General features: G+C 39.7%; 2 protein-coding genes and 1 long non-coding RNA gene across 7 annotated transcripts in view; 1 reads left to right on the top strand and 2 right to left on the bottom strand.

Moving 5' to 3' along the window:
* TBC1D2B (TBC1 domain family member 2B) overlaps positions 1-11,492 on the bottom strand; it is a 31,550-nt gene extending 20,058 nt beyond the window's left edge. For 2 of the 5 annotated variants that reach the window (XM_088062993.1, XM_088062992.1), the window contains exons 1-2: positions 11,108-11,492; positions 4,255-4,408 (exon numbers count right to left, since the gene is read on the bottom strand). In XM_088062993.1, coding sequence (XP_087919119.1) covers positions 4,255-4,408; positions 11,108-11,431 — 478 coding nt within the window. In that variant the 5' untranslated portion in view covers positions 11,432-11,492. Of the gene's footprint in view, positions 1-4,254; positions 4,409-10,577; positions 10,857-10,913; positions 11,056-11,107 lie in introns of those variants that run through there. The other 3 variants (XM_005521413.3, XM_014251137.2, XM_014251136.2) reach the window with 3 other exon arrangements.
* The window catches only part of LOC148183033 (uncharacterized), a 32,029-nt gene continuing 18,192 nt past the window's right edge, over positions 10,883-24,719 (top strand). The window contains exons 1-3 of the long non-coding RNA XR_015773939.1: positions 10,883-11,014; positions 12,536-12,621; positions 18,768-19,065. This is a non-coding gene — a long non-coding RNA (uncharacterized LOC148183033). The remainder of the gene's footprint in view (positions 11,015-12,535; positions 12,622-18,767; positions 19,066-24,719) is intronic.
* CIB2 (calcium and integrin binding family member 2) overlaps positions 21,060-24,719 on the bottom strand; it is a 42,035-nt gene continuing 38,375 nt past the window's right edge. The window contains exon 6 of the mRNA XM_005521412.3: positions 21,060-22,189. Within this exon, the coding sequence (XP_005521469.1) occupies positions 22,168-22,189 (22 nt within the window). The 3' untranslated portion in view covers positions 21,060-22,167. The remainder of the gene's footprint in view (positions 22,190-24,719) is intronic.

A 24,719-nucleotide genomic window follows, 5' to 3' on the forward strand; every position in this document is an offset into this window, starting at 1 on the left:
GCCAGATCCAAGAATGCTGGCGCAGCTCTGCAGGATACTGGACACATCCTGCACCAGTGAGGATTCCTGAATGCAGCTCCTCCTCAACCCATCCCAGCCAACTCTCCCATGCACTGGAGCAAGTGGGGGGCCCATGGCCAGGCCATGCAGAGCTGCAGCACAGCCCTGCACAGCCCAGCAAACCCCATGGGTTCCCAAAGGCTCCAGGAACCAGTCCAGCCCTGAGTCACAGCTCACAATGGCCAGAGGAGCCAAGCTGACCCAGCCAGCCAGCCAGGGCTCCAATACACCACCCTGGCAAGCACAGACTGCACAACCTGCAATAGCTGTGCTACCTCAGTGTTTCCATTAGTCTGGAGAGCTGCTTTCTCCTTCCAGCAGGCAGAGGGAGTAAAAAATCCAGAATACAGTATGAATAGCAAAACTTTAGTTTTACAGTATGAATAGCAAAAATTACAGAGAAGCATAGAGCAGTTTACAGCCTTCTACAAACCCTCTGAAAAGGCAAGTTAAACAAATCCAAATGCAATTTTCAGATTCTTCTTGATATAATTAAGAAAGTACTGGAGTGGATTCAAGATTTTTTGACAACACTCTCAGACTTGATTCAACATTTATATTAGAAAGTAACATATTGGATGGGCTCTGACTTAAATAAAACCCTAGGAAATTATGATGCCCTCTTTTATCACTGATGAGTCTTTCAGCCTTTGCTCTGTCATTTGCTTGGCACCAGCAGCAGGACCATCTTTAAGCAAACTGTACCCTCAAATTACTCAGCAGAAGGTTACTTTTATCAAGTATCAAAGATTAGAAGTAGAAAGAACATTCTGTGATAAAGAATATGAAGTATTAAAGAGCACTGATACTAGGAATCTCTCAAACCCTTGAAAATTGTATCTGACACAGAAATGTATCATGTCACGTTTCAAACAGAGGTACAAGTTACACTGCCTTGATTTTTATGAACAGATGCTTCAGGGTCTTATCAGCCAAAGGGAATTCCAAGTTCTTTTGCACTGTGGCTGTCTGAACTGAACACAGTTCAGCTAAAATGGCATAGATAAAACTAAACCTGGGATCATATTTACTGTCTAATGAAGATGAAGATAGTAAGTAGGTTTTAACTACAAAATAATAATTAAAAACAAAACCAAACCAACCCCCCCCCCAAAAAAAAAAACCAACCAAAAACCCAAACATCCCAAAAGGAAAAAAAACCCAACCCACAACACATAGACCAAAAACTTATGGATACTCAAAGCCAGGATGGAATACTAACATTCTGCCTTTACCCTTACAGCTTGTTGCATCTTCTACCTGTCTGATTCTGCAGTGTCCTTTTAGAGGATGGCCCAGGTAAAGGAATTGCTCAAGAGCTGAATTCCCAACAAATGCATTTCCCCTCACAGACATGTCAATTGTCTGAATGTGGCACATTTGCTCACTGGACATCTTCCCCTGCCCACACCAGCCAGGAACTTGGTTAGAGGCATGGACTGCACAGCACAACAAATGAATGTGGATGCTCATGCAGTGTCCAAGTAAAAAAAAAAAAAAATCAAAAAAAATCCGGTTTTGGAACTTATTTCAAAACACAACAGTCTTATAAATGCATGGCACTGCATGTTTTATTAATGCAAATTAAGAACCAAAATTATAGAAACTACATTAACATTCAATACATTTCAAGAAAAAATAATAATCCCACATCCTATAAAGAATAAATAATTTATTTGACTTTCATGGTAGTAAGGCACCTCCACAACAAATCCTACAGTGTAGTTTTTGTTAATATTAACTTTCTCATGTCCCACTATGAAAAATACTTTGAAGTATTTTTCACTACACTGAATATTCTTAAAAACGTTTCAAAGCTGATCCACAAAGCAGTATCTAGCTCCAGGTATGCCCCAGGTAGTCCAGATTTCAGAACTGGGAGGGCAGAGGATAGGGGAGGACAGACAGGGAAGGCTGCAGTAAGCAGTTCTAGGTTTGGACAGAAGACAGACTACTTCCTCATTTAAAACATTAGTGATAGCATCTGTACTCAGCACTAGCAAAATAAATCAATTTCTATGCTGTGGTATAAAGCACATCACTGCATGCATATTCACTTCTTCAAAAAAAAGAAAACAAGCCACAAGACATATCTTAGTCATCAACATGAAACCAGAGCCTTACAGAATCCTGTAACTCTAGAAGAAACTCTTGAAGTACTTGATTTAAAAGAAGGAACAAGCATCAATCATTCTGGCTATTTGCATTTTCCCCAAAAGGAATCCCTACTTAAATACTTCAGTTGGCAATAGGAGTCATCACTGTGATTTGTCCTAGAAAATGAGATACTGCAGATGCAAATTCTCCAAATTCTACATAATGCAGTTTAACTGCAGGCTGCCCCTGAAAGGGATGGGCCTATTCAGCCCATGCATGTTATATTGACATTCCTTGTCCTGGATATAACAACAATAGTAATTTAAATTAAAAAATAAAAACAAAAAATTAATCCCATGAAGAGGTTCAGCTGGTTCATCCAGAAAGTCTCCAAAGACTTACAGAAAAATACCAGAGCAGTGATGAAACGACTGGATGTCATGCAAAACAGGCATAAGGGAACAGCACCTGCACACACTGCAGTGACAGAGGTTCATTTGACATTTTACCCAAGTTCTGAGGGAAACAGCACAAACAAGAACAGATTCTTGTGGTCAAGTTATATATTAGAGTCGATGTGATCAAACACTGCTGCCGAGAGGGCAAGCCTGTCTGCTGCTTTACTCTGCCTTCCTGTATTTAGTCGCTGTGCCTTGTTCCCTCCTGTCCACCAGCTGTGCAATCACCTGATTGCACACTGAACACATTCCACTCATCAATCTAGCAGAAATTAAAAACTCCTCGTTTCTAGCTAACATTTGAACTCAATCTACTCAGCACAGGGTCAGTCAAACACAACAAAAAAAGGGAGCCTGTGCAGCGGAGAACAAAAAGCTGAAGGCAGAAAGACAAAGGACTGAAAGAGCCAAAGCCTGTTCCCTTTTGCAACACTTAGATTTTTTCCCACCAATACTTGTGCTCTGGAGCACATGGTTTGACAAGCAGCTGACAAAAGGGTTGCAAACTATCCCACTTGGCATTCCCAGCAATTCTCTTGGGCTAATTCTGCCGCTCACCTGTCCCTACAGTAAACCACTTCTGTAAACTACACTGGCCAAAAAACTGATCTGGAGAAGAGGCTGATTGCTGCTGCCTGCAGACCCTACACATGTTGAGTCCAGTTGTGTTGAGCAAGTAGCCACAAGCAGTACATTCTCTCAAAGGAGAGCAGCAAACTGGGTTAGGGGACAACACTGCAAGAGGACCTGAACCTCAGGAGCAGACAAAGTGTGACAAGAACTGCTCAACACCACTGGGTTTACAGTGGGAACAAAGCAGAATCAACCAAATGTCATCTGCTGATGACACATGTCTGACCTCAAGACTACGCTTAAACCCAGGAGAGCCAAACTAATGCCTAACTTGGCACAGAACTGGATTTTACTCAGTCTTACTCGTGGAGAAAAGAAAACAGCAAGGAATCCATTTCTGTAGGGACTGAGGAATAAAACAATTTGTAAGTGCCTGTGCAATGTAACAAAAAATGCAGAATAACTCTGTTTAATGCACAGACGTTTTTATAACTCTGACACTAGTGTAGAGTTTTGTTTTCCTTGCCTAAAGGCATTTCAGAGAGTGAATTTCAGTTTCATAATATCAGTGCAGACTGTCTTCCAGTTTTGAATGGCAGGGCATTTTTATCACAGTCAGATAGATCCACCACACCTTACTTTTTCAGGAACAAAGTATGGTTGTTCAGAATGCAAAATATACCTGTTCCCATTAAAAACTGGAGTTTACATCTCAAGATAATTACCATACTAACTTTTTAAGATATTGCAGCCACTAAAAGACAACTTACCTAATCTAAGCTTAATGAAACCTAGTCATAAGACTACTCAATTTTACTTCATTTCTAAAAATCTGTTTTTCATGAAATCAACAGATTTTGTAGAGGATATGAAATCACATTTAAAATTACATTTATGTTAAATAATCGTAGAATATGCAAAGTTTACATAGGGTTACTTGCAAAACAGATGTAAAAAGCTCTCTTAACACTAAGTAAAGTTCTCTAACCTAGTGAAACACCTTGTATTCATTAACTGACACTGAAAAGAACCATGCCTTCTGTTCTCATTCAAGTCTCCAACGTACCAGGGTTGTCTTTGGCAACAAGACCTTTGGAAAAGTCACTGGGTGTGGGGGAAGTCCGGCTGTCCCGTTTTGCCGCATCCAGGTTGTTGCAGTATTCCCACCTCTTCTGCTGCAGCTCCTGAAGCCAGTAGGTCATGTCCTGCCGAGTCGCAGCCTGCAGGACATGGAAGCAGAGCACTGGTGAGATCTCTACATGAACACAGTAATTCCAAGTGCAATAATAAACCCAACACAGATAATCAGCAGATCACCAAGGTATCATCACTCTAAAATCAGTCTGATTTAAAAGAAATAACCGTAATGCACCAGGTACACCTCCTGCTCACATGCACATCCATGATTCTCATGCCAGAATTTTTCATTACAAGTAGTCTTACGCATTCCTTTTCTTCAGGTTTACACTCAAATTTTAGACAATGCAGCAGCATCTTAAATTTTACATACAAAGCACTGTTTGACTATATAACTACAAATCTATATTATGGGAAAAAATTCCATACATACTCAGGAAGATTTCCATTTTCTTTTAACTTGCTTTCTTACCAGCAGAAACCAACAAATGAATAATGCATTGCAATGCCTCATACTTGAATAACTACATCTACATACTGTATGCCCTGAAGATCCCATGAGCCAACTAGCTTCTATAGAAAAATCATATTTAAAACAACAACAAAAAAAACAAAATCCAACATTAATGCCTAACCTACAAGACTACAGTCAAAAATATGAATGGGCAGTGAGGAAGAATTTAAACACAACTTGAATCAGAGCTGTAAGTCATTTCAAAGCATGTCAAATAAAAATGTACAAATACAAGAAAAGACAAGTAAAGCTATATGACACTGCAGGTGCTCTCATGGAAGACTTATTGTTATTTCAACATACATCCTCAGCTGCCAGTCTAGGACAAACACCTGACCTGGTAATGTGGACTGTTCAGGAACAAAAAAAATAACACTGATGAGAAGACACTCCCCTAACTACTTTGGCTTGTTAGCACATGGAGTACTTACCTTTTGGCCAGCCTTTCTCCTACCTTCTCCCAAAGTGCATGATAACATTTTCATGGAAAAGATGACTATGTTTGTTCTTTAAAGACAACCTAACTTCAAACATTTTTCTGTTCTGTTCCTCACAACTTGAGAGGGCACCTGTGCAAGGCACAGCTGCAAAAGAATGGAAAGCAAAACCAACACGCATTTCCTTACAAAAACATACAGTAAGTGCTGCATAAAGCTCAACAATGGCACAGAATTGTCTTCATTTCTCACATGAGAACACTTCTGGTCTAGTAAAATTGAAGATTCACTGGCCATTATATTTTAGTCCCAACAACAGCTAATGACAAGAAAAAGCACAAAGAGCACAGCAAATAAAAACTGATGCTTCCCCAGGGTGCTCTCTCTGGTTCAGCAATTTGCAATCTCAGTTTAGCAATGAGACCATTTTTTATTTTACCTTTTGGTTATTTGTACCCCTATAAGCTTTCACATCCATGACACCCCACAGCAAATAGCTCCAAGGCACCATTCAGCACCAACAAGATTAAGCAGAAAACCTCAGTTATTCCTGGAGCTGCTGCTCAAGCTCCTTTCAGTACATTATGCACATGGTCGGTACAAGATATATAAAACAAATAAGCATTCATAAATCAAACAGTGAAACAAACAAGTGATACATGAGAACACTGCAGAGTCAGTTTGTAAGAAAGAGATGTAATCAAGATACTTCTAATCTGAAACGGAAATCAGCTTCATATATTCTTTCTTGCTTACTCACAGGAAACCAGAGAAAACCATTTCCCTCATAAAAAAATACATGGAGTAAAGAATAGTTTAGAACTCTGGGAAATGTCAACCCCCACAGCTTGGGAATGACCACCAGAGGAGTAGGTTTTTTAAGTCTAGAAACTACAGCCACGTCTTCCCAGGAGTAAACGTCCCCCCTTCTATTCCTAGCACTGAAGTACTCCTTTAGAACTTTAGCCAGTGGCAAGTCTTCACTTCTGGTATATTTGAGAGCTTATACTTCCTTCAGAGAAACTTGCACACAGGCCATGTAAAGCAGTGTTTTACTGTGCTTCAGCAGAAAACCACCAAGAATTCAAAAGGCTTCCACCAACAGAGGATACAGTACTTACATGGTTCTCTTTGCTACCACAACACAGCTAATGAGGCAATCCACCAGCAGTCAATCTAAGTTATACCTACAATTAACTTCTTCCCATGACTTCTTGAACTTAATGAACCTCTCTCACAATTTGTCCTGTTACCATCTCACCAACCACCTTCAGAGAGCAGTGAATCGATTTTATTGGAGTTGCTCCTTGCTGCTTTTCAACTCCCAGCTGCAGTTGTTCTCTGCTAAGCTGCACAGCCTCAGCTCCCAGGCAACATTGTTGTTACACACAGGGCCAGGCAGTGCCCATCCTCCAGCAGAAAGTGGCAAGACAAAGCAGTACAAGGTTCTCATGCCCCTGCTTTAAGTAATCTAACCAAGAATTACTGAGTGTCCATCCTCCTGCTGCTCCCTGCCTTCCTTCCCTCCCATACACAGTCCTCCTCTTCTGGAGTCTTCCTCTACCTTTGAATAGTTTTGGCTGTGTTTATTAGAGGCATCTCTAATAGTTACTTATAACTCTAATTAGTTACTTATAACTAAAAGAATACCCCAAAAATCTCAGTTAAAATTAGTGTTGTTTAAGCAAAATTAATCGTTGAAGCTGTTGTTTGAAATAGGCTGTTTAAAAAAAACAAAACAAAATAAAACAAAACCAAGAACCACATACAGAATATTTAAGTCTTCCCCTAATCATAAAGAGCACAAATTTGGAAACGTATTTTTTAATTCACTTTATCTGTCAAAGAAAGGAGCACTTCCATGCTTGCCCCATTTCTCGTGCCTTCTCCAAGTATTTGGCTACTGCCCACCATGAGAGTCAAAACATTTAATTAGGCAAAGCAGCAATCAATCCCACAAAAATTTCTTATAGCTACTGAAGTATTGCTAAGGTGCTTTCTTACTGCAGAGCCACGTAGTCACATTTTAATGGATGCATTTCTGTGAGAAGAAAAACTACCATGAATGTCACCCAAACTGATGAGAAATAAGGAATTACTCCAAGTGTACTGCTGCAGACTCACAGGCAACAGTAGGAGCAAAAGATGCTCTTAAGTGAAGAGTCATACAGTACCATATAGTTTCAACTTAAACAATGGAAAATTACTGTAATTTAATTTAAAATATTCCCCTATATTCTCCCACTAAAAATGGTGTAGAACTGTCACACCTTCTGATGCAGACAGGACACAAACAGAAGAATTATTTGAGGAAAACATCCATCCACTGCCATCCTCTATCTGGACTCACTGGTGGAACATGTTATACCAACATTAAACATTCAATGTCTGAAAAAATGGAACAAGTAGACCTCGCATTTTGAGAAATCTCATGAAAAGCCTTGCTACATTCCTGAACACAAACTCTCCCTCAAGCTACTTTGTAAAAAGGGAACATCACCAGAAAGTTTGCATTTCTTAAGATTTACTATTCCTGCTATGCTCAAACAGCAAATTTGGAGCCAGACGGCTTCTTCTGGAGGGCAGCCCAACTTTTAATTAAAGCACTGCAACCACTAACCAACAAAGTTTACAGCAAAAAGCATCAGCTCAGACAACAAACCACCCTGAGTGCTGAGCTCCCTCCTATGCTGTGTCAGGCCTTGTGGCAAAATGTTCAAGCTCAACATCACTGATCGCTGCTGCATCCTTTGAGATCACTGACAAATTACAGCAACTGCTCTTAAGCCACTCTCAGTTCAGCAAGTTTGGTGTCCAGTACTTTCAAGCATCAGGGCCTTGAAATCTGCAGTGTCTGGAATGCTTATACGTGGCCAACAGCCCAGAAAATTTATTTACTTTCACAACTCTGTGCAATTTCTGTTCCCTTCCCAATTCACCACTGTTCACAGAGAAGTTACCCACACAAGTGACCAGACACACAGTCCAGAATCACTGGCCAGAGCTCCTTTCTTTCTGAAGCAAGCAAAATGTATCACTACAAGACACTGCTTTAAAAATAAATGAGAAATGCTGCCTTTGTTCATTTATATATATTCATAATGTTAATTATTTCCCCCTTTAATGCAAGGCCTTGCTGTGCAAACATGGCCAAATGTTCATTTGACTGTATTAGCAGCATTCTGTGTTATAGCATGTATTTGCAGGAATAGTATTTGCATACCTTTCCTTGAAAATATTCTCAAACATAATTTATCCATAATTCAAGAAGTATACAATTTTCTGTGCTCTTTTACCTAAAGGGATGATATCTGCTATATATATTTAAATGGAAAAGATTTTAACACATTTGGCTTCTTCTGCTCTATTGTACTTATTGGAAATGTACAGAAAAAACACAATCACACAAGTGGCAGGTTGGTTATGCACAGTTCTAAAATATGAACATTTTGCTTTATTTGTTGTAAAGGCAAATAAATTGACTGTAAAATATATTTTTTTTCCAAAATTTTTATCTGGGAAACAAAGCTAGGGTACATCACAGAGTTCTCAACTCCTATTACCTGACAAAGGCTGAGCAATCCACATGATGGAATCATTACACTAACAAGAAACTGAGGCATTATAAGAAATAATGCATTCCTCAACAGCATCATCATTTCAATCTGGAATTCCAGCAGCTTATTTTTTATTGCTCTTCTCAGTCTATTACACTGAATGGGAAAGGCCAGATCACAAGATGTGGAAATTTTGAACAAACAGCAAATTGAGGAAAAGAAAGCATGTGAGTAACAGGCAGAAGAATACATGGACTTGATTTTATTCCTTGTGCTCTGTGTGTAATGTTCTCCTGATAGACTAAATCACATTTGTTTTTAACACAGGCTGGATTAGAGGGGGAGGGAGAGGGGTTGGGTTGTTCGGGTTTTTTTCGTTTACCATCTTGAATTAATTTGCAATCCTACATATACCTAAGTTAGCTGAAGGATGATTTTAAAGGCCTTAGAGAGTTACCATGTTGGACAGAAGAAAATTAATTTCAGCTGCAAAAACCTTATTCCTTAGTGAATGACATGGCCACAAAATGCCAGTTGGTCCTGCAATATCCCCTATAATTTTCATTAACTCCTTCCTTACTATAAAATACATCTACAACATAACAGCATTTTTATGGACAATCACTTGGCTGCTTTAGGGCATCACAACACAAAATGATCTTTTTCTGCTAATTGCAGAAATTAATTTGACTTAACTGCCACCGTTTCTCAATCCCCAAAAGGAAAACAAGAAGAAAGTTCCAATCTATGCAGGTTCTTTCCTAGAGACTACCAGAAAAAAATTAACACAAAATATGGGCAGAGTAGTAACATCACAGACCAAAAGATACCAATGAAAGTATGAAAAAGAAACCCCCCATGTCTTACATTTGTTTATCAGTGTTGAGTATGATTTGTGTCTTTGTGATTGCAGAAGACACCCAAGGCTGCTGCCAAAGTTCTGTCTGACAGACTATTTATCAGACAAGTGGCAGATAGCATTTCACACTGTAACCCTCACAAATCCTGTGTTTCTCAATAAAAGCCCTCCTATACAAAAAGCACCCTCAACACAAAATTCTTCTGAAGGTTTCCTTGTAAAATCACAAACACCCTCAAACTACTGAAAAGCAAGGCTCAAACCAAGTCTGCAGTTTTAATGTCCATAACACAAACACTTGGCTATAAAGGCAGATTCATTGAAAGCAGTAAAATCTTTTACAGCTATACAGAAGCAGTTTTTATATGTGATTGTATGCAACTGATTACACTGCTTTTATCTAAACAAATATCATTAAAATTATTATTGTATTAGTTTTCTAGGTAAATAAATTTCTTATTCTCCAGTAAAGCATGTTAACTGTGTTTTGACACTCATCAAAACAGAATGCTGAAGAGCTTGATACAATCATACTCCACAGTCCCAGCAGGTATTATGACTGCTTAAATCTCCACTGCTAAGTGTGTAAAAGGTATTTTCCAGTATTCAATAGGAAATCTACTGTTTAACACTTAATGGATCATGTTCTAAGACTAAGAATGTTGCTCAGAAAGTACACAGTTCAGTGAAAAGTTGCATTCTGTGCAGAAGAACGTTCCTTGAAGGACACAAATCTGCCTTAACAGAATTCAAAAGTAATGGATACTCAGAATAATTTATTTCTTCTTTACTGAGTCAAAATGGTTTCCCTGTTTGTTTGGGTTTTTTTTTTTTCCCTAGCCATGACAATAGAGGAAAGATATGTTAAATAGTCAAAACATTTACCTCTCGTCCTACGAAAATCTGAGTCCTTGAACGGAATGCGATAAGCAGCCTCTGCTACTACGAGGAAACAATTCTCCCTCCTCTTCCTTCCTCCCAAGGCAGCCTAGACGCAAAATCCTGCCACGCATCATCTTTTCAAAATAAATACTTCAAAACTGAAAGCCGACCACTCCTTCCAAACTTCCAAAACCCCAACCCATCAGATTTCTGTGGAAATCTTTTTTCTGCCCAGACGATTCCAGAGAACCCGCTCAGCCCGTGCTCAGTAGAAGCATTTCCTCCCCCAGAGAGGAGCACTGTAAACACGAAATCGTAAAGGAAAAAGACGCAACTTACAGACACCCCGGTACTGCTGACCTCCGCGGCGTTTGCGAAACATTGAACCTTCCTTCCTACACAAGCCCGCAGGGACGCGGCGGAGGAGCCCCGCTGGCCAGGCCGGTACCGCGGGCGGGGACGGGGCCCGGACAGGAGCGGCGATGGGGATGAGGATGGGGATGGAGATGAGGTCCCGCCCGGCCCGGGCCTACCTTGAGAACGGTGACGGCGCCCCCGGGGCCATGCACCTCGAAGGCGGCGGGCTCGTCCCCCGCGGCGGCCGCGCCGGCCTCGGGCTGGTGGTAACTGAAGCAGGCGGAGGCGATGTCCAGGTGCCCGAGGGGCAGCGGCTCCTGCGGCCCCTTGAAGTAGTAGAGGTAGCAGCGGCGGGGATCGAACACAAACCAGCGGCTGCGGAAGCCGCGCAGGGGCCCCTTGCCCGACAGCTTCTGCAGGTACCCGCAGAGCTTGGGAGTGCCGGGGCCGGCCTGCTCCCCGGCCGGACCCTCCTCCCCCTCCGAGCCCGCCGCCGGCATCGCTTCACCCGCCGCGGACGCAGCCCCGCACAGGGAGCGGCTCGGCCCGGGCCCGCCGCCTCTCGGGACTTGTAGTGCGAGCCCGCCCTGCGTGCCCGGGCAGCGCCGGCACCGCGCCCGCCCGAGCGCGGCCCCCGAGCGCGGCTCTGCCGCCGCTGCCGCCGCCGCTGGGAGCCCCGGCCCGCCTCGGGCGCGGCCCTGCCCCAGGAAATCGGCCTCTGCTGACGTGGGAAGGCCCTGCCTCGCTCCGCGCGTACCGTCCCGTGCTCTCGTGCTCCGGGACTCCAGAACTTCTCTGACCGAATCAAATACAGTTTTCCAAATCACACCTTGGCCTATGATCAAGTTAAACCCCTTCTCTTGTTTCCCGTTCCGAGCCGTATCCCCCTGCCCAGCATCGCAGCAGCAGCCGAAGGAGTGGGAAAAATATATGGAAAATGCAGGCGCATAAGGGGGTGAAAAGCTGTATTTTACAGGGATAAGGCTTGTGAATGGCTACAGACCAAACTCCATTTTTTTTCACTGAAATGTCTAGCACGTTTTGGGCTCTAGGGAACTTCTGGTGTTAATAATAAGGAATTTCTAAAATAGGAAACTTGACTGTGAAGACGCCAGGCTACCACAGGGAGGCATTCGTAACTTCATTTCTCCGTGTAACATATTTGGAACATAGTATATGCGTGTTTCCTTTAAACGTGCCTAATGCTCTGGTACTAATATAGAAAACAGTCTGATGTGGTAAATTAATCCAAAAATGGGAGGAGACTGTTCCGTGTTAAATGACACACAGCCTTTCATTTTCACCCTTAAATACAGCCAGGAAGGTTTGTTGTCAAAATTATTGTTGAAGCTGGTATGTGCTATGGTGTTTTTGTTAATATAATGTTATTTATGAAATAGCATCTGACTGAATTTTGACAGTTTGGAAGTTCCAGTTACCCAGAAATCCTAGATTCTCCAGAGCTTCTCTGTCCTCATTTCTAAATGCCTTAATGAATTTCTCATTAAAAAGTAACTGTCTCATCAGCCAGAAAATGCTTTCATTCTCTGGTAAAGTGTATAAAGGATATAAAGCACCTGAATATTTGGTATGGTTGTCCACAGGTATTACTTGGATGTTGGCACGAGGAACTGCAGCATTCTTCAAGTCCTCCCCTGTGGCTGTTGCCTCCGGACAAGGAATGTGCCAGGTGAGGAGATAGCCAGTGTTCTGCCAGCAGGAAAACATGAGTTATTTGTTATAGAAAATGAGGTGTGGAAGTTACCTCCCCAGTCAACTCACATGACATAAGTGGGATCCACTGAAAGATTACACATTGCAAATTAAGGCTAGATATTTTTCTTTTAGGATTATTTTAGTAAATGTGGACAGTAAGAAGGGTTGATCCTGCTTTAATAACAGGTCAATAATGTTCCTTCCATATATACTGCTCAGTCTCTTCTTCCTCAAATACTAAGTATTCATTATGCTCTTTGTTGGCAAGTGTCATCTGCCAGAGCATGCCTTACACAGGGGATACACTGATTCTCTTTAGAAGCTGCTGCTTTCTTATCTTAGTAATTTAGACAAGCTGAATGAAGTGACCCAGCACTTATCCTTGATCTGTTACATTCATCAGTGTAGTAAAGTGTGGCCTTGTTCTCTGTGTGCTGAGCACCCATGACTCCTGCTGGCCATCAGTGATTATGTCCTGCAGCAAATGAAAGAATCACAGGATCCCAAATCCTCAAAACTTTTGCTTTCAGTACTTCTCTTTTTTAGTTTTCTGTTTAGCTTCCTTACTACACTCATAGCAGGAGAATCCCCTAATTTCACAGCTGATTTGTGTAAGGTTGTTGGGAAATAAGTTCCTTATCTTATTTATGCCCTTTTTTTCACAAAGAGATCCAGATGTGGACTGGCAAATAGCAGCAACTTATCTCTAAGTTGTTTTGGTGAATATAAATGAAAACATAACTTTCACCTGCTTTTTCCTTCCATGTTTTCACATCCAGGATGCAGAGATGACATTCTGTTACTAAAGAATGTATAGAAAACAAACAAAAATAGCGTATCACAAGACAAGATTTGCCTCCTGCCCAGAGGCCAGAGTCAATGAAGCTTTTGGTGTGCACATAACTCCTAAGCATAATGCAACAGGCAAGCCAGTGTTACACAGTGAGACAGTCATTATACTTCCAAAAGGACTACAAAGCTTGTCAAACATGAAAGTAATTGAAATTCCCTTTTATTCTGGTGTGGTTTTCTCTCCTAAAAGTTAACTAGTATTTTTGTTATAGCACTTTTGGCTGACAAGGCAAATAACTCTGCATAAAAATAAAAATGTGTTTACTCTCAAAAAGTAGTTGGAGTATTCCAGAAGCACATGTAGCTATTTCTACTCTCTTAATTTACTTTCACTTACCATGTGCATTGAAAGAAGCATCAGGCCAAAATTTCATTCAGTGGTACTAGCATTTGAATATATATATATTTTTTTTGTTTAAACAAATTCTTTTTAGCAGCTCATTATGCTCATAGATAAAAGTTGCAAACCAGACAAATTGCAAATCCCTGCTATGCATCACAGAGAATTATAAATCACAGCTGACAAAACCCCCCCAAAGTTCTATTGTAAGCTAAGAAAAATCATTAAAGAAAGGATATAATTTTTTTCATAAGTTCAAAAAAGAAAAAAACTGAAAATACAGGTATCCAGTAATATTACTCCAGTGTCACCATTATCAGAAACATATAAAAGAGAGATAGTCTTAAATATAAAGGAAATCCCATTCACAAAAATTAAATCACTTGTGAATCTTGATTTAAAATTATTGTTGGGATTGTCTTTTCCTCCTACTGCTATAATGGCCTTCTAAGATAAAAAAGTTGAGAAATTGGTCTCAGCAGTTTTGGAGGTGATTGAAGATCCTGCTTGGGGGCAGAATAAATCATTAAACATCCAGGGAAATGCCCCTGACTTTCTTTCCTTTGGCATACCCTTCATTTCCCCCCTTTTTAGTGAAATATAAAAAGAATTAAAGGCCACAAAGAATCACATTTGTAGATTATTGAATCAGACATCAATTAAATAATTCCACCTGCTTTATATCTTAGCTAAATAGGATAAGAAAAGGTAGAAGGTTTTGTAGGGTTCCAAATTCAGGTCACTGACTCAAGCTTCCTGTGTTTCATCAGAATTCATAACCTCCTCAGTTTCATTTTACTAAATCAAGGTTTTTGCAAGGCTCTTCTCAGATAACAGGCTCAATTCTCCCTGCATTGTTATTCTCCAGAATACAACAGAGGAACTGCAGAAACACTGGGTGTTCTACCCCATCTCTGCTGAAGATACGAATAAGAGTGAATCTTCAAAGGGCACACTAATATTTTCAAACTGATATAACAAATCTGCAGGTTTCTTCCCCGAAGGAGTTTGGTCAAAATATGAAGATATTGTTTAAAGTATATCCTCTGGCTTTACCAGAACTTGTTCTGTCAAATGCTTACTCATAATGCCAAGGGCAGTGGCATTAGTGGGAAGTCTGCAGCCTCTTTCGTATACACAATGTCCTCATTTCAAATGAGCAAAGTAAATAAGCAAGCAAATAAGAGGTAATGTTAGCTGAGTTCTGTACAATTTACAGGAAATAAAAACAGAGTGAGAACTCTGATGCCTGTGTTCTTTATGAGAACTCCAGTGTTCTTTGTTTAGTGTAGTAAAGCCTAGACTTTCAAACAAAATTTGTCAGATATAGATGAAATTGCAAAGAACGTTTTTTTTGCATTTTCCAGTACTCTCAGATTAGCTATTCCTGCTTTAATAAGCTCTTCAAAATAAAAGGGACATACTAGAGATAATTACAGTTCCTCTACAGTTCCTTATCTGTCATACAAAGTTTTAATGTTTTCTTCCATTTTACATACTATCTCATAAAGAATGAGACAGTAAAAATACTTGCAGTAAATCTGTTTTCCATCTCTGTCTGCATATTAGTATTTCTTCAGAAACAGAATAATTTATTATCTGCAGGTTTTGATTTTTTGTTTATGCATTCCATGCTTGAAAAAAGCAAAATATTATTTAAGGACCTCTTCTGAAGCCTGCCTACTGTGGTGAGTAGGAGTTCTGTGGAGATCTGGCACCCAAGGATATCTGCCTACTACAGAATTATCACAGTGACAAAAAAACCTCCTCTAAGCCAATCAGGCCGAGTGTATGGCATTAATAACCCACTGTTTAACTTGGTGAGTTTCTTGGAATGAAAACACACCAAAACACATTAACATCTCTGGACATCAATTATTCCCTCTGCTTTTTCAGTTAGAGATAACTGGAAATGGAAAAAATGCTGAGAATTAGTCACATGGGAATAAGTCATTCCACTAGGTATATTTGCAAACAAATTCTGCAGAAAGCCAAATTTTAAGGACTTGTAGTAAGAGGGATTTGTGAATGCAAATTCTAATGCAACTGTCATTATGAGGATGTATGAAATTACTATAGGGAATTTTTCTTTACTTCCTTATCATATATGATTCTAACATTAGAAAAACAATAGTCATTAAAATGGCCATAAAAGAAATGAAACATTTTAAACATATGAAAGGCCTCACTGAATTTCCTGGAATTGAATTTATTTCTGTAAATATACACATCAATTAACTTATTTGTTTAGGCAGAACAGTAACAGTCTTTCAGTTTCAAACTTCGTCTAGAGGGAATTCTTTCTGAATCTACAGCTTTTTGTATGCAGAACTTTTTATCTGTACAAAGGAAAAAAAAATATCATTTTCAGAAAACCCAAAATACCATTTTGGTTGAAATACCAGTATTCTTTTTCCTCTCAGGGCCTACTAGTCCACAATGACAGTGGTGACAGCACCAAACCAGACAAAGTTGAAGAAGAGTTTGGACCACACTCTCAAGCTCCTAGAGTGACTCTTGGCATATCCTGTGCAGGGCCAAGAGCTGGACTAAATGGTCCTGAGGGGTCTGTTCAGCCCCTTCTGTGATTCTCTGATTCTATAAGCAGATATCTAAGTAGGAGATTGTTTCATTTCAGCTGGGATGGGGGAAAATCTGGTTAATATCAATTTATTTCTAAGTGCCATTGAAGTAACTCTGAATATTAGATTGCTAATAAAAAGTTATTAATGATCAGCATGAATTCACTATCTGTGAAGTGCTGCCTCCAGGATGATGTGAGGAGCAGCCCATAACCATAACAACCAAGGGAATGAGAGGCCTATGAAAAAGCTGGATCTGACTTCTGGACAGATTAATACTTTCCCATACTAAAATATAAACCATTTTCCTCAAGTCAACAGAGCCCCTTGTACCTGCTTGCTCAGACCTCTACATGAGAGACCAGGTCAAAGTCTTCAATTACCACCCCTTCAACCAGCAGCTATCAATTCCCAGAGTTTGTCAGTCAGTGTGCAGAGCACAGGGCAAGCTTGATCCCTACTGAATTGCCCAAGCTGTGATTAGGCCCACAGCAATGAGTTGCCTTGCTCCTGGCAGTCTGCCACATCCACTGACTTCAGTGGAGAAAAGTTACAGTTAGAAAAGGAGGAGGCTGGCCTGGTGCCTACAACCCTCTTCAATAGAGTAAAACCACTCTGCCCTAAATTTGCAGGCACATCCAGCCCAAAGCTGCCTGTGCAGGAACTGGAGAGCAGGATACACATGGTGCCTTGTGCTGCAGGGCTTGTGAGCAGGCAACCAGCAGCCATGGAGCTTGTACCTGCAGAATGGGTACAGTGGCCATCAGGGCTTTGTGCATGAAAACATCTGGCTCTGAGCAGCTCCTGACTGGGAAAGAGCAGAGGGAAGGACTCATCAGCATTGAAACTGCAGAGCACCCAAGGCTGGCACACCTGGGCTCCTCTCTGCCCTTGCCAATATGAGGTAGAAAGGGCAGTGGGGAATTTCATTTGGAGTTCAGATTGTAAAATGTCTTACAGACAAGAATGGCAGAACTTAATATTTAAATAAAGACACTGTTATCTGAAATGCTGATGCTCTTTCAATTCTACCAAGAACAGTCTCCTCTATTTCCCTGCCAAAGAGAATGTGATAGTCAGTCAGTGACACTAACATCTCTACAAGACACCCAAAACTACAAAATGACAGACAAAAGAGAACAACTGAACAACTGTTCATGTGTTCTGTACTTCTGTCTCAGACACACATCTTCCTAAGGACATGAACAATTATAATTTTATTATATTTAATGTCTTCCTCATCAAATTTCACTCCATTATCTGTCCCAGACGAGGTGTATTGTGCAATAACATTATAAACTTTTCTTAATCTTGCTGTTATTTCAGCCCAAACTGATTTACTGGGGATTCTGAGAGCATAATATTTTCCATCCACAACAAAAACTCTACTTTATATTGTTATTTTAGAATATAATCTTGACCTATTCATGTGTCTAGAATGAGTTTTTGCAGTTTCAGCAAGAAAATCCCTTTTTAATTTTTAATGTACATGTCAATTTTCAGGGACTTTATTAAAACACATTTTTATTGATATCCTGTTGAGAAATACAAAACTTTCTCTGTAATTATTTACAGTTTCAAAATCAATAATTAACCCAGTTTCATGTTTTTGTTTGTGGCATCATAGATTCTGTAGAGTATTCTGTATTTCAGGGACATTTAAACTGTTAAATGAAGTTATGAAGTTATGACTTCCCATGGTAGTATGGTGTCACCTTGTGAGGTTTTATTGTAAGTGCCTCTAGCAAGCACAAGGAGATAAAAATTAGCCCTGGAGAGACAAGGAAAGTAGACTATTCCTCTGTGACTGCAAGAAATTGCAAGAGATTCCAACAGTGAGCCTGTTGACAAAGAGGAGCGTGTGGTTATAGGTTAAGAAAAGAGCATTCAGCATTTTAAGATTACATTAAAAGGTCATGAGAGGGCACAAAGAACTGCAGCAAAACCTCAAGTACTTTCCCCAACACAGATCCAATTACAGACATGAGTTATTTCCACTGAAGTCAGCAGTTACTGGAGATTAATGTGGAAGTAATGCAAATCAGATTTCAGGCCTGCAGGCTGTTGCAAATCTTGGCTTACACTATTTCCTTAAAACAATGATCAATTAAAATAACCAAGTTATTTTTTAACTTTTTGATACTGTTTTATTGACTTCCAGAACTCTTTTTTTGTCCCCAAGATGCTTTAACTGTATATAAATGAGAGATCACACACACAGCTGTTTTGATAGAGTGTCTCGGATTGCAATGCAAGATGTAACCAGAAGTGTGTATTCTATTAGCAGTTGTAAAAACCAGGTGGGGCAGTGTTGTTTATCTCTTCCACAACCCATTCTCCCTCCAGGTGGAAACCTTCTGCTAATGGGCCATTGAGTCTCACTGCATGACTGATAAAATTCCAGCACCCCACTGGGAGATGCTCCACCCAGGGGGAGGAACCAAGCAGTCCTACCTGGATATAATTGACACCTGGAACAGCTGCCTTTCTCCACTGGATTCCCAGAGGAGATGCCAGACCTATCTACACCACCACTGGACTTTCAGAGGAAAACTACACCCTTCTGCAGGATTACTGCCTCAACAGAACCACATCTGTCACTCCAGAAGGATTACTACCAACACCCTGACCAACAGGGTGTCAGGTTGTATTCTGTCTCTGTCAGTGGGTTGGTTTTTTTGTTGGTGTTGGTTTTTGTTTGTTTGTTTGATTTTGGTTTTTCTTGGTCTTCTTTTTTTGTACTACTACATTTTTAATTTCTTTAGTAAAGAACTGTTATTCCTATTCCCAGATCTTTGTCTGAGAGCACCTTGATTTCTAGATTATAATACTTCGAAGGGGGGGGGGGTGGTTTACATTTTTATTTATTTCAAGGGAGGTTTGTGTCTTCCTTAGCAGACACCTCTCTTTTTCAAACCAAGACATAGAGGCTTTAGGTAATGATTTTAATTTTTCTTTGTCAAGTTTTGAAGGAATACAGTAATGTCTGTTTATATTTAACACTTTTCTGCAATTCAAAATGTGTATCCTCTTCTTTTTGGGCCAAATCCAAAACTGTTTTAAATCTAAACCTCTTATTGTTTATTTCCACATGGCCTGATAGTTCTTTTAGAGTAATGCTGGTTGAAGAAACACTTGCTGGAGAATCTTTTAGATTGTGTCAGTAATACAATTGCCAAAGGCCAGTAGGTTTGCTGTCTCGTGACAGGATTAAATTTGCATCACACTGAACTACTCACTCAACAGGCTTGCTGTAAGAAAACTGCCAGTAGAAAGACATCCAGCTACAGACAACTGTGAAAGCCCAAGTACTACAAAGCTCTTCCGAAATCTATCCCTCGCCTTTGCCATCAGGTGCTGGAAATACTCACCCACCACTAGGCAGTGCTGAAGGATTGAATGCACGGATCTCTCTCAAACACCAGGGACACACAGTGCTGCTCTGTTTTTTGTTACGGAACATGAAAGTAAGTCAGAAAAATAAAGGCAGTTAGGACAGCTGCACACATTTGTATCTGCAGGATTTTGCAAAAACTTGTCTCTATGGACAAGAATATTTCTCCACAATGTGCTTCTAATTTCTTTTCTCTTTGTTTCTCAGCTCAGATGGATGACTCCAAGGTCAAACATCTGGCTGCAAGCTCAAGGGTCTCCTGAGGGCTTTGTAACATGTAGGTCAGGGAGGGCCCAGGGAAACAGCACACTGAGCACATCCCAGGCCACTCGTCCTTTAAGAAGGGAGTATGATATAACCCAAGAATGACACAGTGTCAGGAAAACAGGAATTTTAGCGAATAACAATCTTAACACAGAGCAGAATGTGATGCCAAGAGGAACTGACCTGCGTCATCAGCACTGGGTCCTTTTTGTTTGGATAATCTGATCCTGAACCTTGCAACCTGGTATTTTAACAATGCAGTCTAATCATATCCTCCTCCACACCTCACGAGGCTTCCAAGATGAAATGTCTCTCTTGAAATAAATTTGTAAAAAATTAGGCAGGTACTTCAATTAATAGGCAGTAACTTTAACATAATCTCTCTTAATGCCGGTCTTGCAAATAGTTTGAATCAGCCAATATACCTAACTTAATCTGCTCAAAATCAAAACCAGGCTTGAATCTTTGTATTCAATCAGAACTGAATATGAGGGTTAATTTCTGTTAATTTTAACTTTGGTAAGGGAGTTCACATTTTAATTCCTTTATCTAAACAGAAATCAGTAGGAGGAAGCATTAAAATGCTATAAGCATCATTGAACATAACTCTAAGATATCTATTAAAAATACATATTATTACTAACATACAAGTGTCATTTTCACTGTGCAATCTTAGACACATCTGTCCATCTGTGTAGCTGTATACCTTGAATATCCAAAATTTCCACTGAAACTTTTCATGTACACACATACAGCTAGAAAAATATTTATTCTTTATTCATAGTGTGTAAATCTGAACAGCAAGCTACCCTGCAAGCTCACCACACAGAAGAGTTTGAGGTAGTTAAGCATCACCATCCCTACAGAAATGATAAACAGGTTAGGTTCTCTACTTTAACAGTTTTCTATATAACACATTTCATCTTTTGAAAGATTGAACTTTATAGTAGTTGGAATAATGATCAGAAAAGAAATTAATATGTGGTCAGCCTAAAAATTCTCAAAGCACAACAGAAGGCTTCAAAAGTTTTAATTGTGATGACTTTGATACAGAAGCCATGTAAATGACAGAGCCCTTCTATTAACTGTTAGAACAGTAATTAATATACATATGATTGTCTTCAGGCCCCAGTACTTAAACAATACTGGAAGTAAAAAAAAAAAAAAACAAACCCAAAAAGATCTAGCTGATTTCCAGCTGGAGGGGAAAGAAGAACATAGAACAGCATTTATGCATTTTAGGGGAGAGATTGCATAGCTTGTTTAGAAAGAAAATATCTTTTCATGTCCTTAATAGTAGATCTGTGCTTCTTCAAATTCTTCATGAGTTACAGGTGACCATGTTCCTCCATTCAACATTATCAGCCCATAGAATGAGTAAAATGCAGGAGCCCCTTTGAGAATAAAGACACAGTTTTAACATTTATCTTGAGAAGAAATTAATCATATATGCAGTTATCATATATAAAAGGCAAATATTTCAAGTTTTATAAGGACACAACAATCCATGAAATATTGGTTGAAGGTAAGCACCAAAGCCAGCAGCTGCCATTTCAGTAGCTGAAAGGCAAACCTGGGCTGTGGTTGTCTTCAACCTTGGGAGCTTGATCTTGAGTGCAGTTCTTTCACTTCAGGTGTTTTCTATGCAAGATCCCAGCTGTACACAGTGATAGAGGCATCTCATTATTTAAGGCCCATGCTTTCTTTCAAATACTCTTGGAAAACACACCAAAGCTAATATTTCTCTTACTTCTCTCAATATTTTTTAACTTTTAAGAACAATATTAAATATTCATAAATATAAAAACTGTGTGGAAATACCTTTAATAATATTCTGATTATGACTGTTAAAAAAAGGGGGGGGAAAAAAGAAAAACCACAATCAACCATCTTTGCCAGAGTGCATGGCCAGCAGTGAAGATAAAAATGTGTCTATTCCAAATATCCTGTAGATCACATGATGCTTCTGTCTCTTTGTGGACCAGAATTATTTCAGTACTTTCTGCTGAGTTCTAAGAAGCTCTCATTAGGGGACAAAACCCCCTGGAGTGCCTGAAATTCAGACAGGCTGGACTGGCAGAAACATCTTCAGATTCTTATGTGGAAAGTACTGGAAAAGAAAGAAAAAGATTAAGACATACAACACATTTGTCACTATGCAAAAAAATTTCCTTAAAGTACAAGAAGGAAGGTGCTGTGTAAAAAAAAAATTTCTTTCTACTTTCAGGCTTTGAGATGATTTAAATCTCATGGGAGAAAATTCCATATTCTGAAAATGTTAGCTCAGGGGCCAAGCTCAATACCAGATTAAAGCAAGTGTAAATTACCCAATTTATTGGATGTAGAGCAGAGCTAAGTGTGTCTCAATGGTATTTTTGCTGTGGCACAGCATTTGGGTCCTAACCAAGACAAGTCAGGCAGGTAAGGTTGTTTCTCTTGTTGGGCCAAAGAGATCCTGGTTGTTATTCTCTATTTGTTCTTTAATACAGGCAGGCAGCATGCCTGCAAGCCACCAGGCTTTAGAAGAGCGCCTGAGCATCTCAGCAGGACAGGGAGTAACAATTTAAATAGGCTATGCTGAAACCTCACTGTCTATAGGCAGCAATCTGTTAAATGTCATGACAATATCGACTTTCTTTCATGACTGACTGAAATAAGGAGAGATTATTATGTGGTTTTGTATGTAAATTCTGTAATTTTGTTGCCTGAACTGAAAGAAAACCTTTTTGTTCTTTTTGGAACATTTGAGAGGCTGCAAACTTTCTGGATGCACACTCTGGATTTTTTTTTACCAAAAGAATACTCCAACTTAATTACAGCTATTAGATTTGAATGAGAAACTCACTAAATGAAGCTTGTAGTATGTATTTGGAGGAGATAAAGTTTCATATTCACCATGGTCCCTAGGAACTTTAGGATTTTATTCAGTCTGGGTGACAGTAAAAGATATGGTGTATAGCAGCCTGGCACACCAGCCTAAGCACTGTGAGAGAAGTCAGACAGTGATGCAATTAGTTTAATGGCACTAAGGTTTTTTAAATAAAAGAGTTATAAATATCTTGTTCACAATTTAAAAAATGCCTAGAGACTATATAAATACAAGCTCTTAAAAATTTAACTCCCACGCAGTTAATATCTAGGAGCTAAAAATCCATCACATTGTATGTGAAAACACTTGAAGCATGATTCCCCAAAAAAATACATCCAAATCTACCTAACTGGAAATCTGTTTATTAGAAAAAAAAGTTCTATTTTTATCAGAGTGTCATTTTGCCCTTTGGAGATTCAGCTTTTTACTAAGAAGCAGCTGAAATACTCTAACAAAAATTGCCTTCCACTGTTTTTTTGCTAAGCATCTCTTGCCAATTAGTCACTAGCTCTAATATTAGTTCTCAAGAACTAATTAATCTGCCTGTTGGGACAGTCTTACGAGATGCACATTCCCTAAAAGTGAGCTTCCTTTACTTCAGCATTTGGTAGGACTGGGGTCACAACATCAACTGGTGGCTGGGCAAAGGCCCACAACAGTTTCAGAAATATTTTATTTCCAATGTTTAATGTGTTGTTTCCCTTCTGGCAGCTCCCAGGTATTACTAATGTCATATTCCTCTCAAACCCCATTACATATTGTTACAGCACGCTTCACCCTCAGGCATTCAAATAAGCTGAAACTTCCAGGATGATTTATAAAATAATTTCCTGTGGAAAACGTAACCAGTCTTGTAGAACAGAACACTTAGCTAGTGCCAGCTCAATGTGCCAATGCTTCCATTAAACTACAAGCAGCTTCTTAATGATGACAATTTTGAGTGAAATAAAACCACTGAGATCAAATTTTCTGAACTAGTAACTGTCATTATCATTTACATTTTAGTCCAGCTTCTGGGATAACAGCCAACTGCATAGATCTTCCCTGGTTAATGGTTAACAGTGTTTTCTTCTAGTCTGGAAATAATTCCTCAATGACAGCAATGCAGATCAAGCAACAGACTTTACTGCATCTTCATTTGCCTGACAGCAGCACAAAGCTGGTAAAGGCTGTCTGTAGATTAAACCTATACAGGGTCATTATGTAAAGGTTTGAGAAAGGAGTGATGAGATAAAGATAATCAATCAACAGAGTGGATGAACTTCAGCTCATAGCAGATCTAAGTCTGGATCATGGTGCCAAAGTTAATGCCTGCTGTGTATGTTAAGTAGGCGTGATAATATGACAGCTTAAAAAAATCCAACATGTATAAAAAATGTGCTTCAAAACCTGAGTGCATATTGCTATAAGAATCTGGCCATCAAAGGTTTTCCACAGAGTAAAAAAGATATTCCTCCTCAGTAACTTCAAATCTCATGTTGATGATAATGATAATTTACAGCTGGATGAAAGTTCTCAATGTTTGTCAGAAGTTGGGTGAGTACTGGTCCCATGTTAGAGAGCAGAGAGGAAAAATGTTCTATAGTCATGGTTGCAGCTAGCCTGTAGCTGCCAAATAAATTGGCCCATATTGGATGCCCAAACTCAACCAGCCTAGAAGCAAAACAAGTCCCTGGATAAGGCAGGGATGGGCCAAATTCAAACCCAAGCAGGGACCTCAGCCAATCATGTTCAATCCAGAAAGCAGACATATCCCTGGTCAAGGAACTGA

The sequence above is a fragment of the Pseudopodoces humilis genome, chromosome 16, assembly GCF_049639895.1.
Source record: "Pseudopodoces humilis isolate 2021_Gansu_Grassland_sample_001 chromosome 16, ASM4963989v1, whole genome shotgun sequence".
Lineage (NCBI taxonomy): Eukaryota > Metazoa > Chordata > Aves > Passeriformes > Paridae > Pseudopodoces > Pseudopodoces humilis.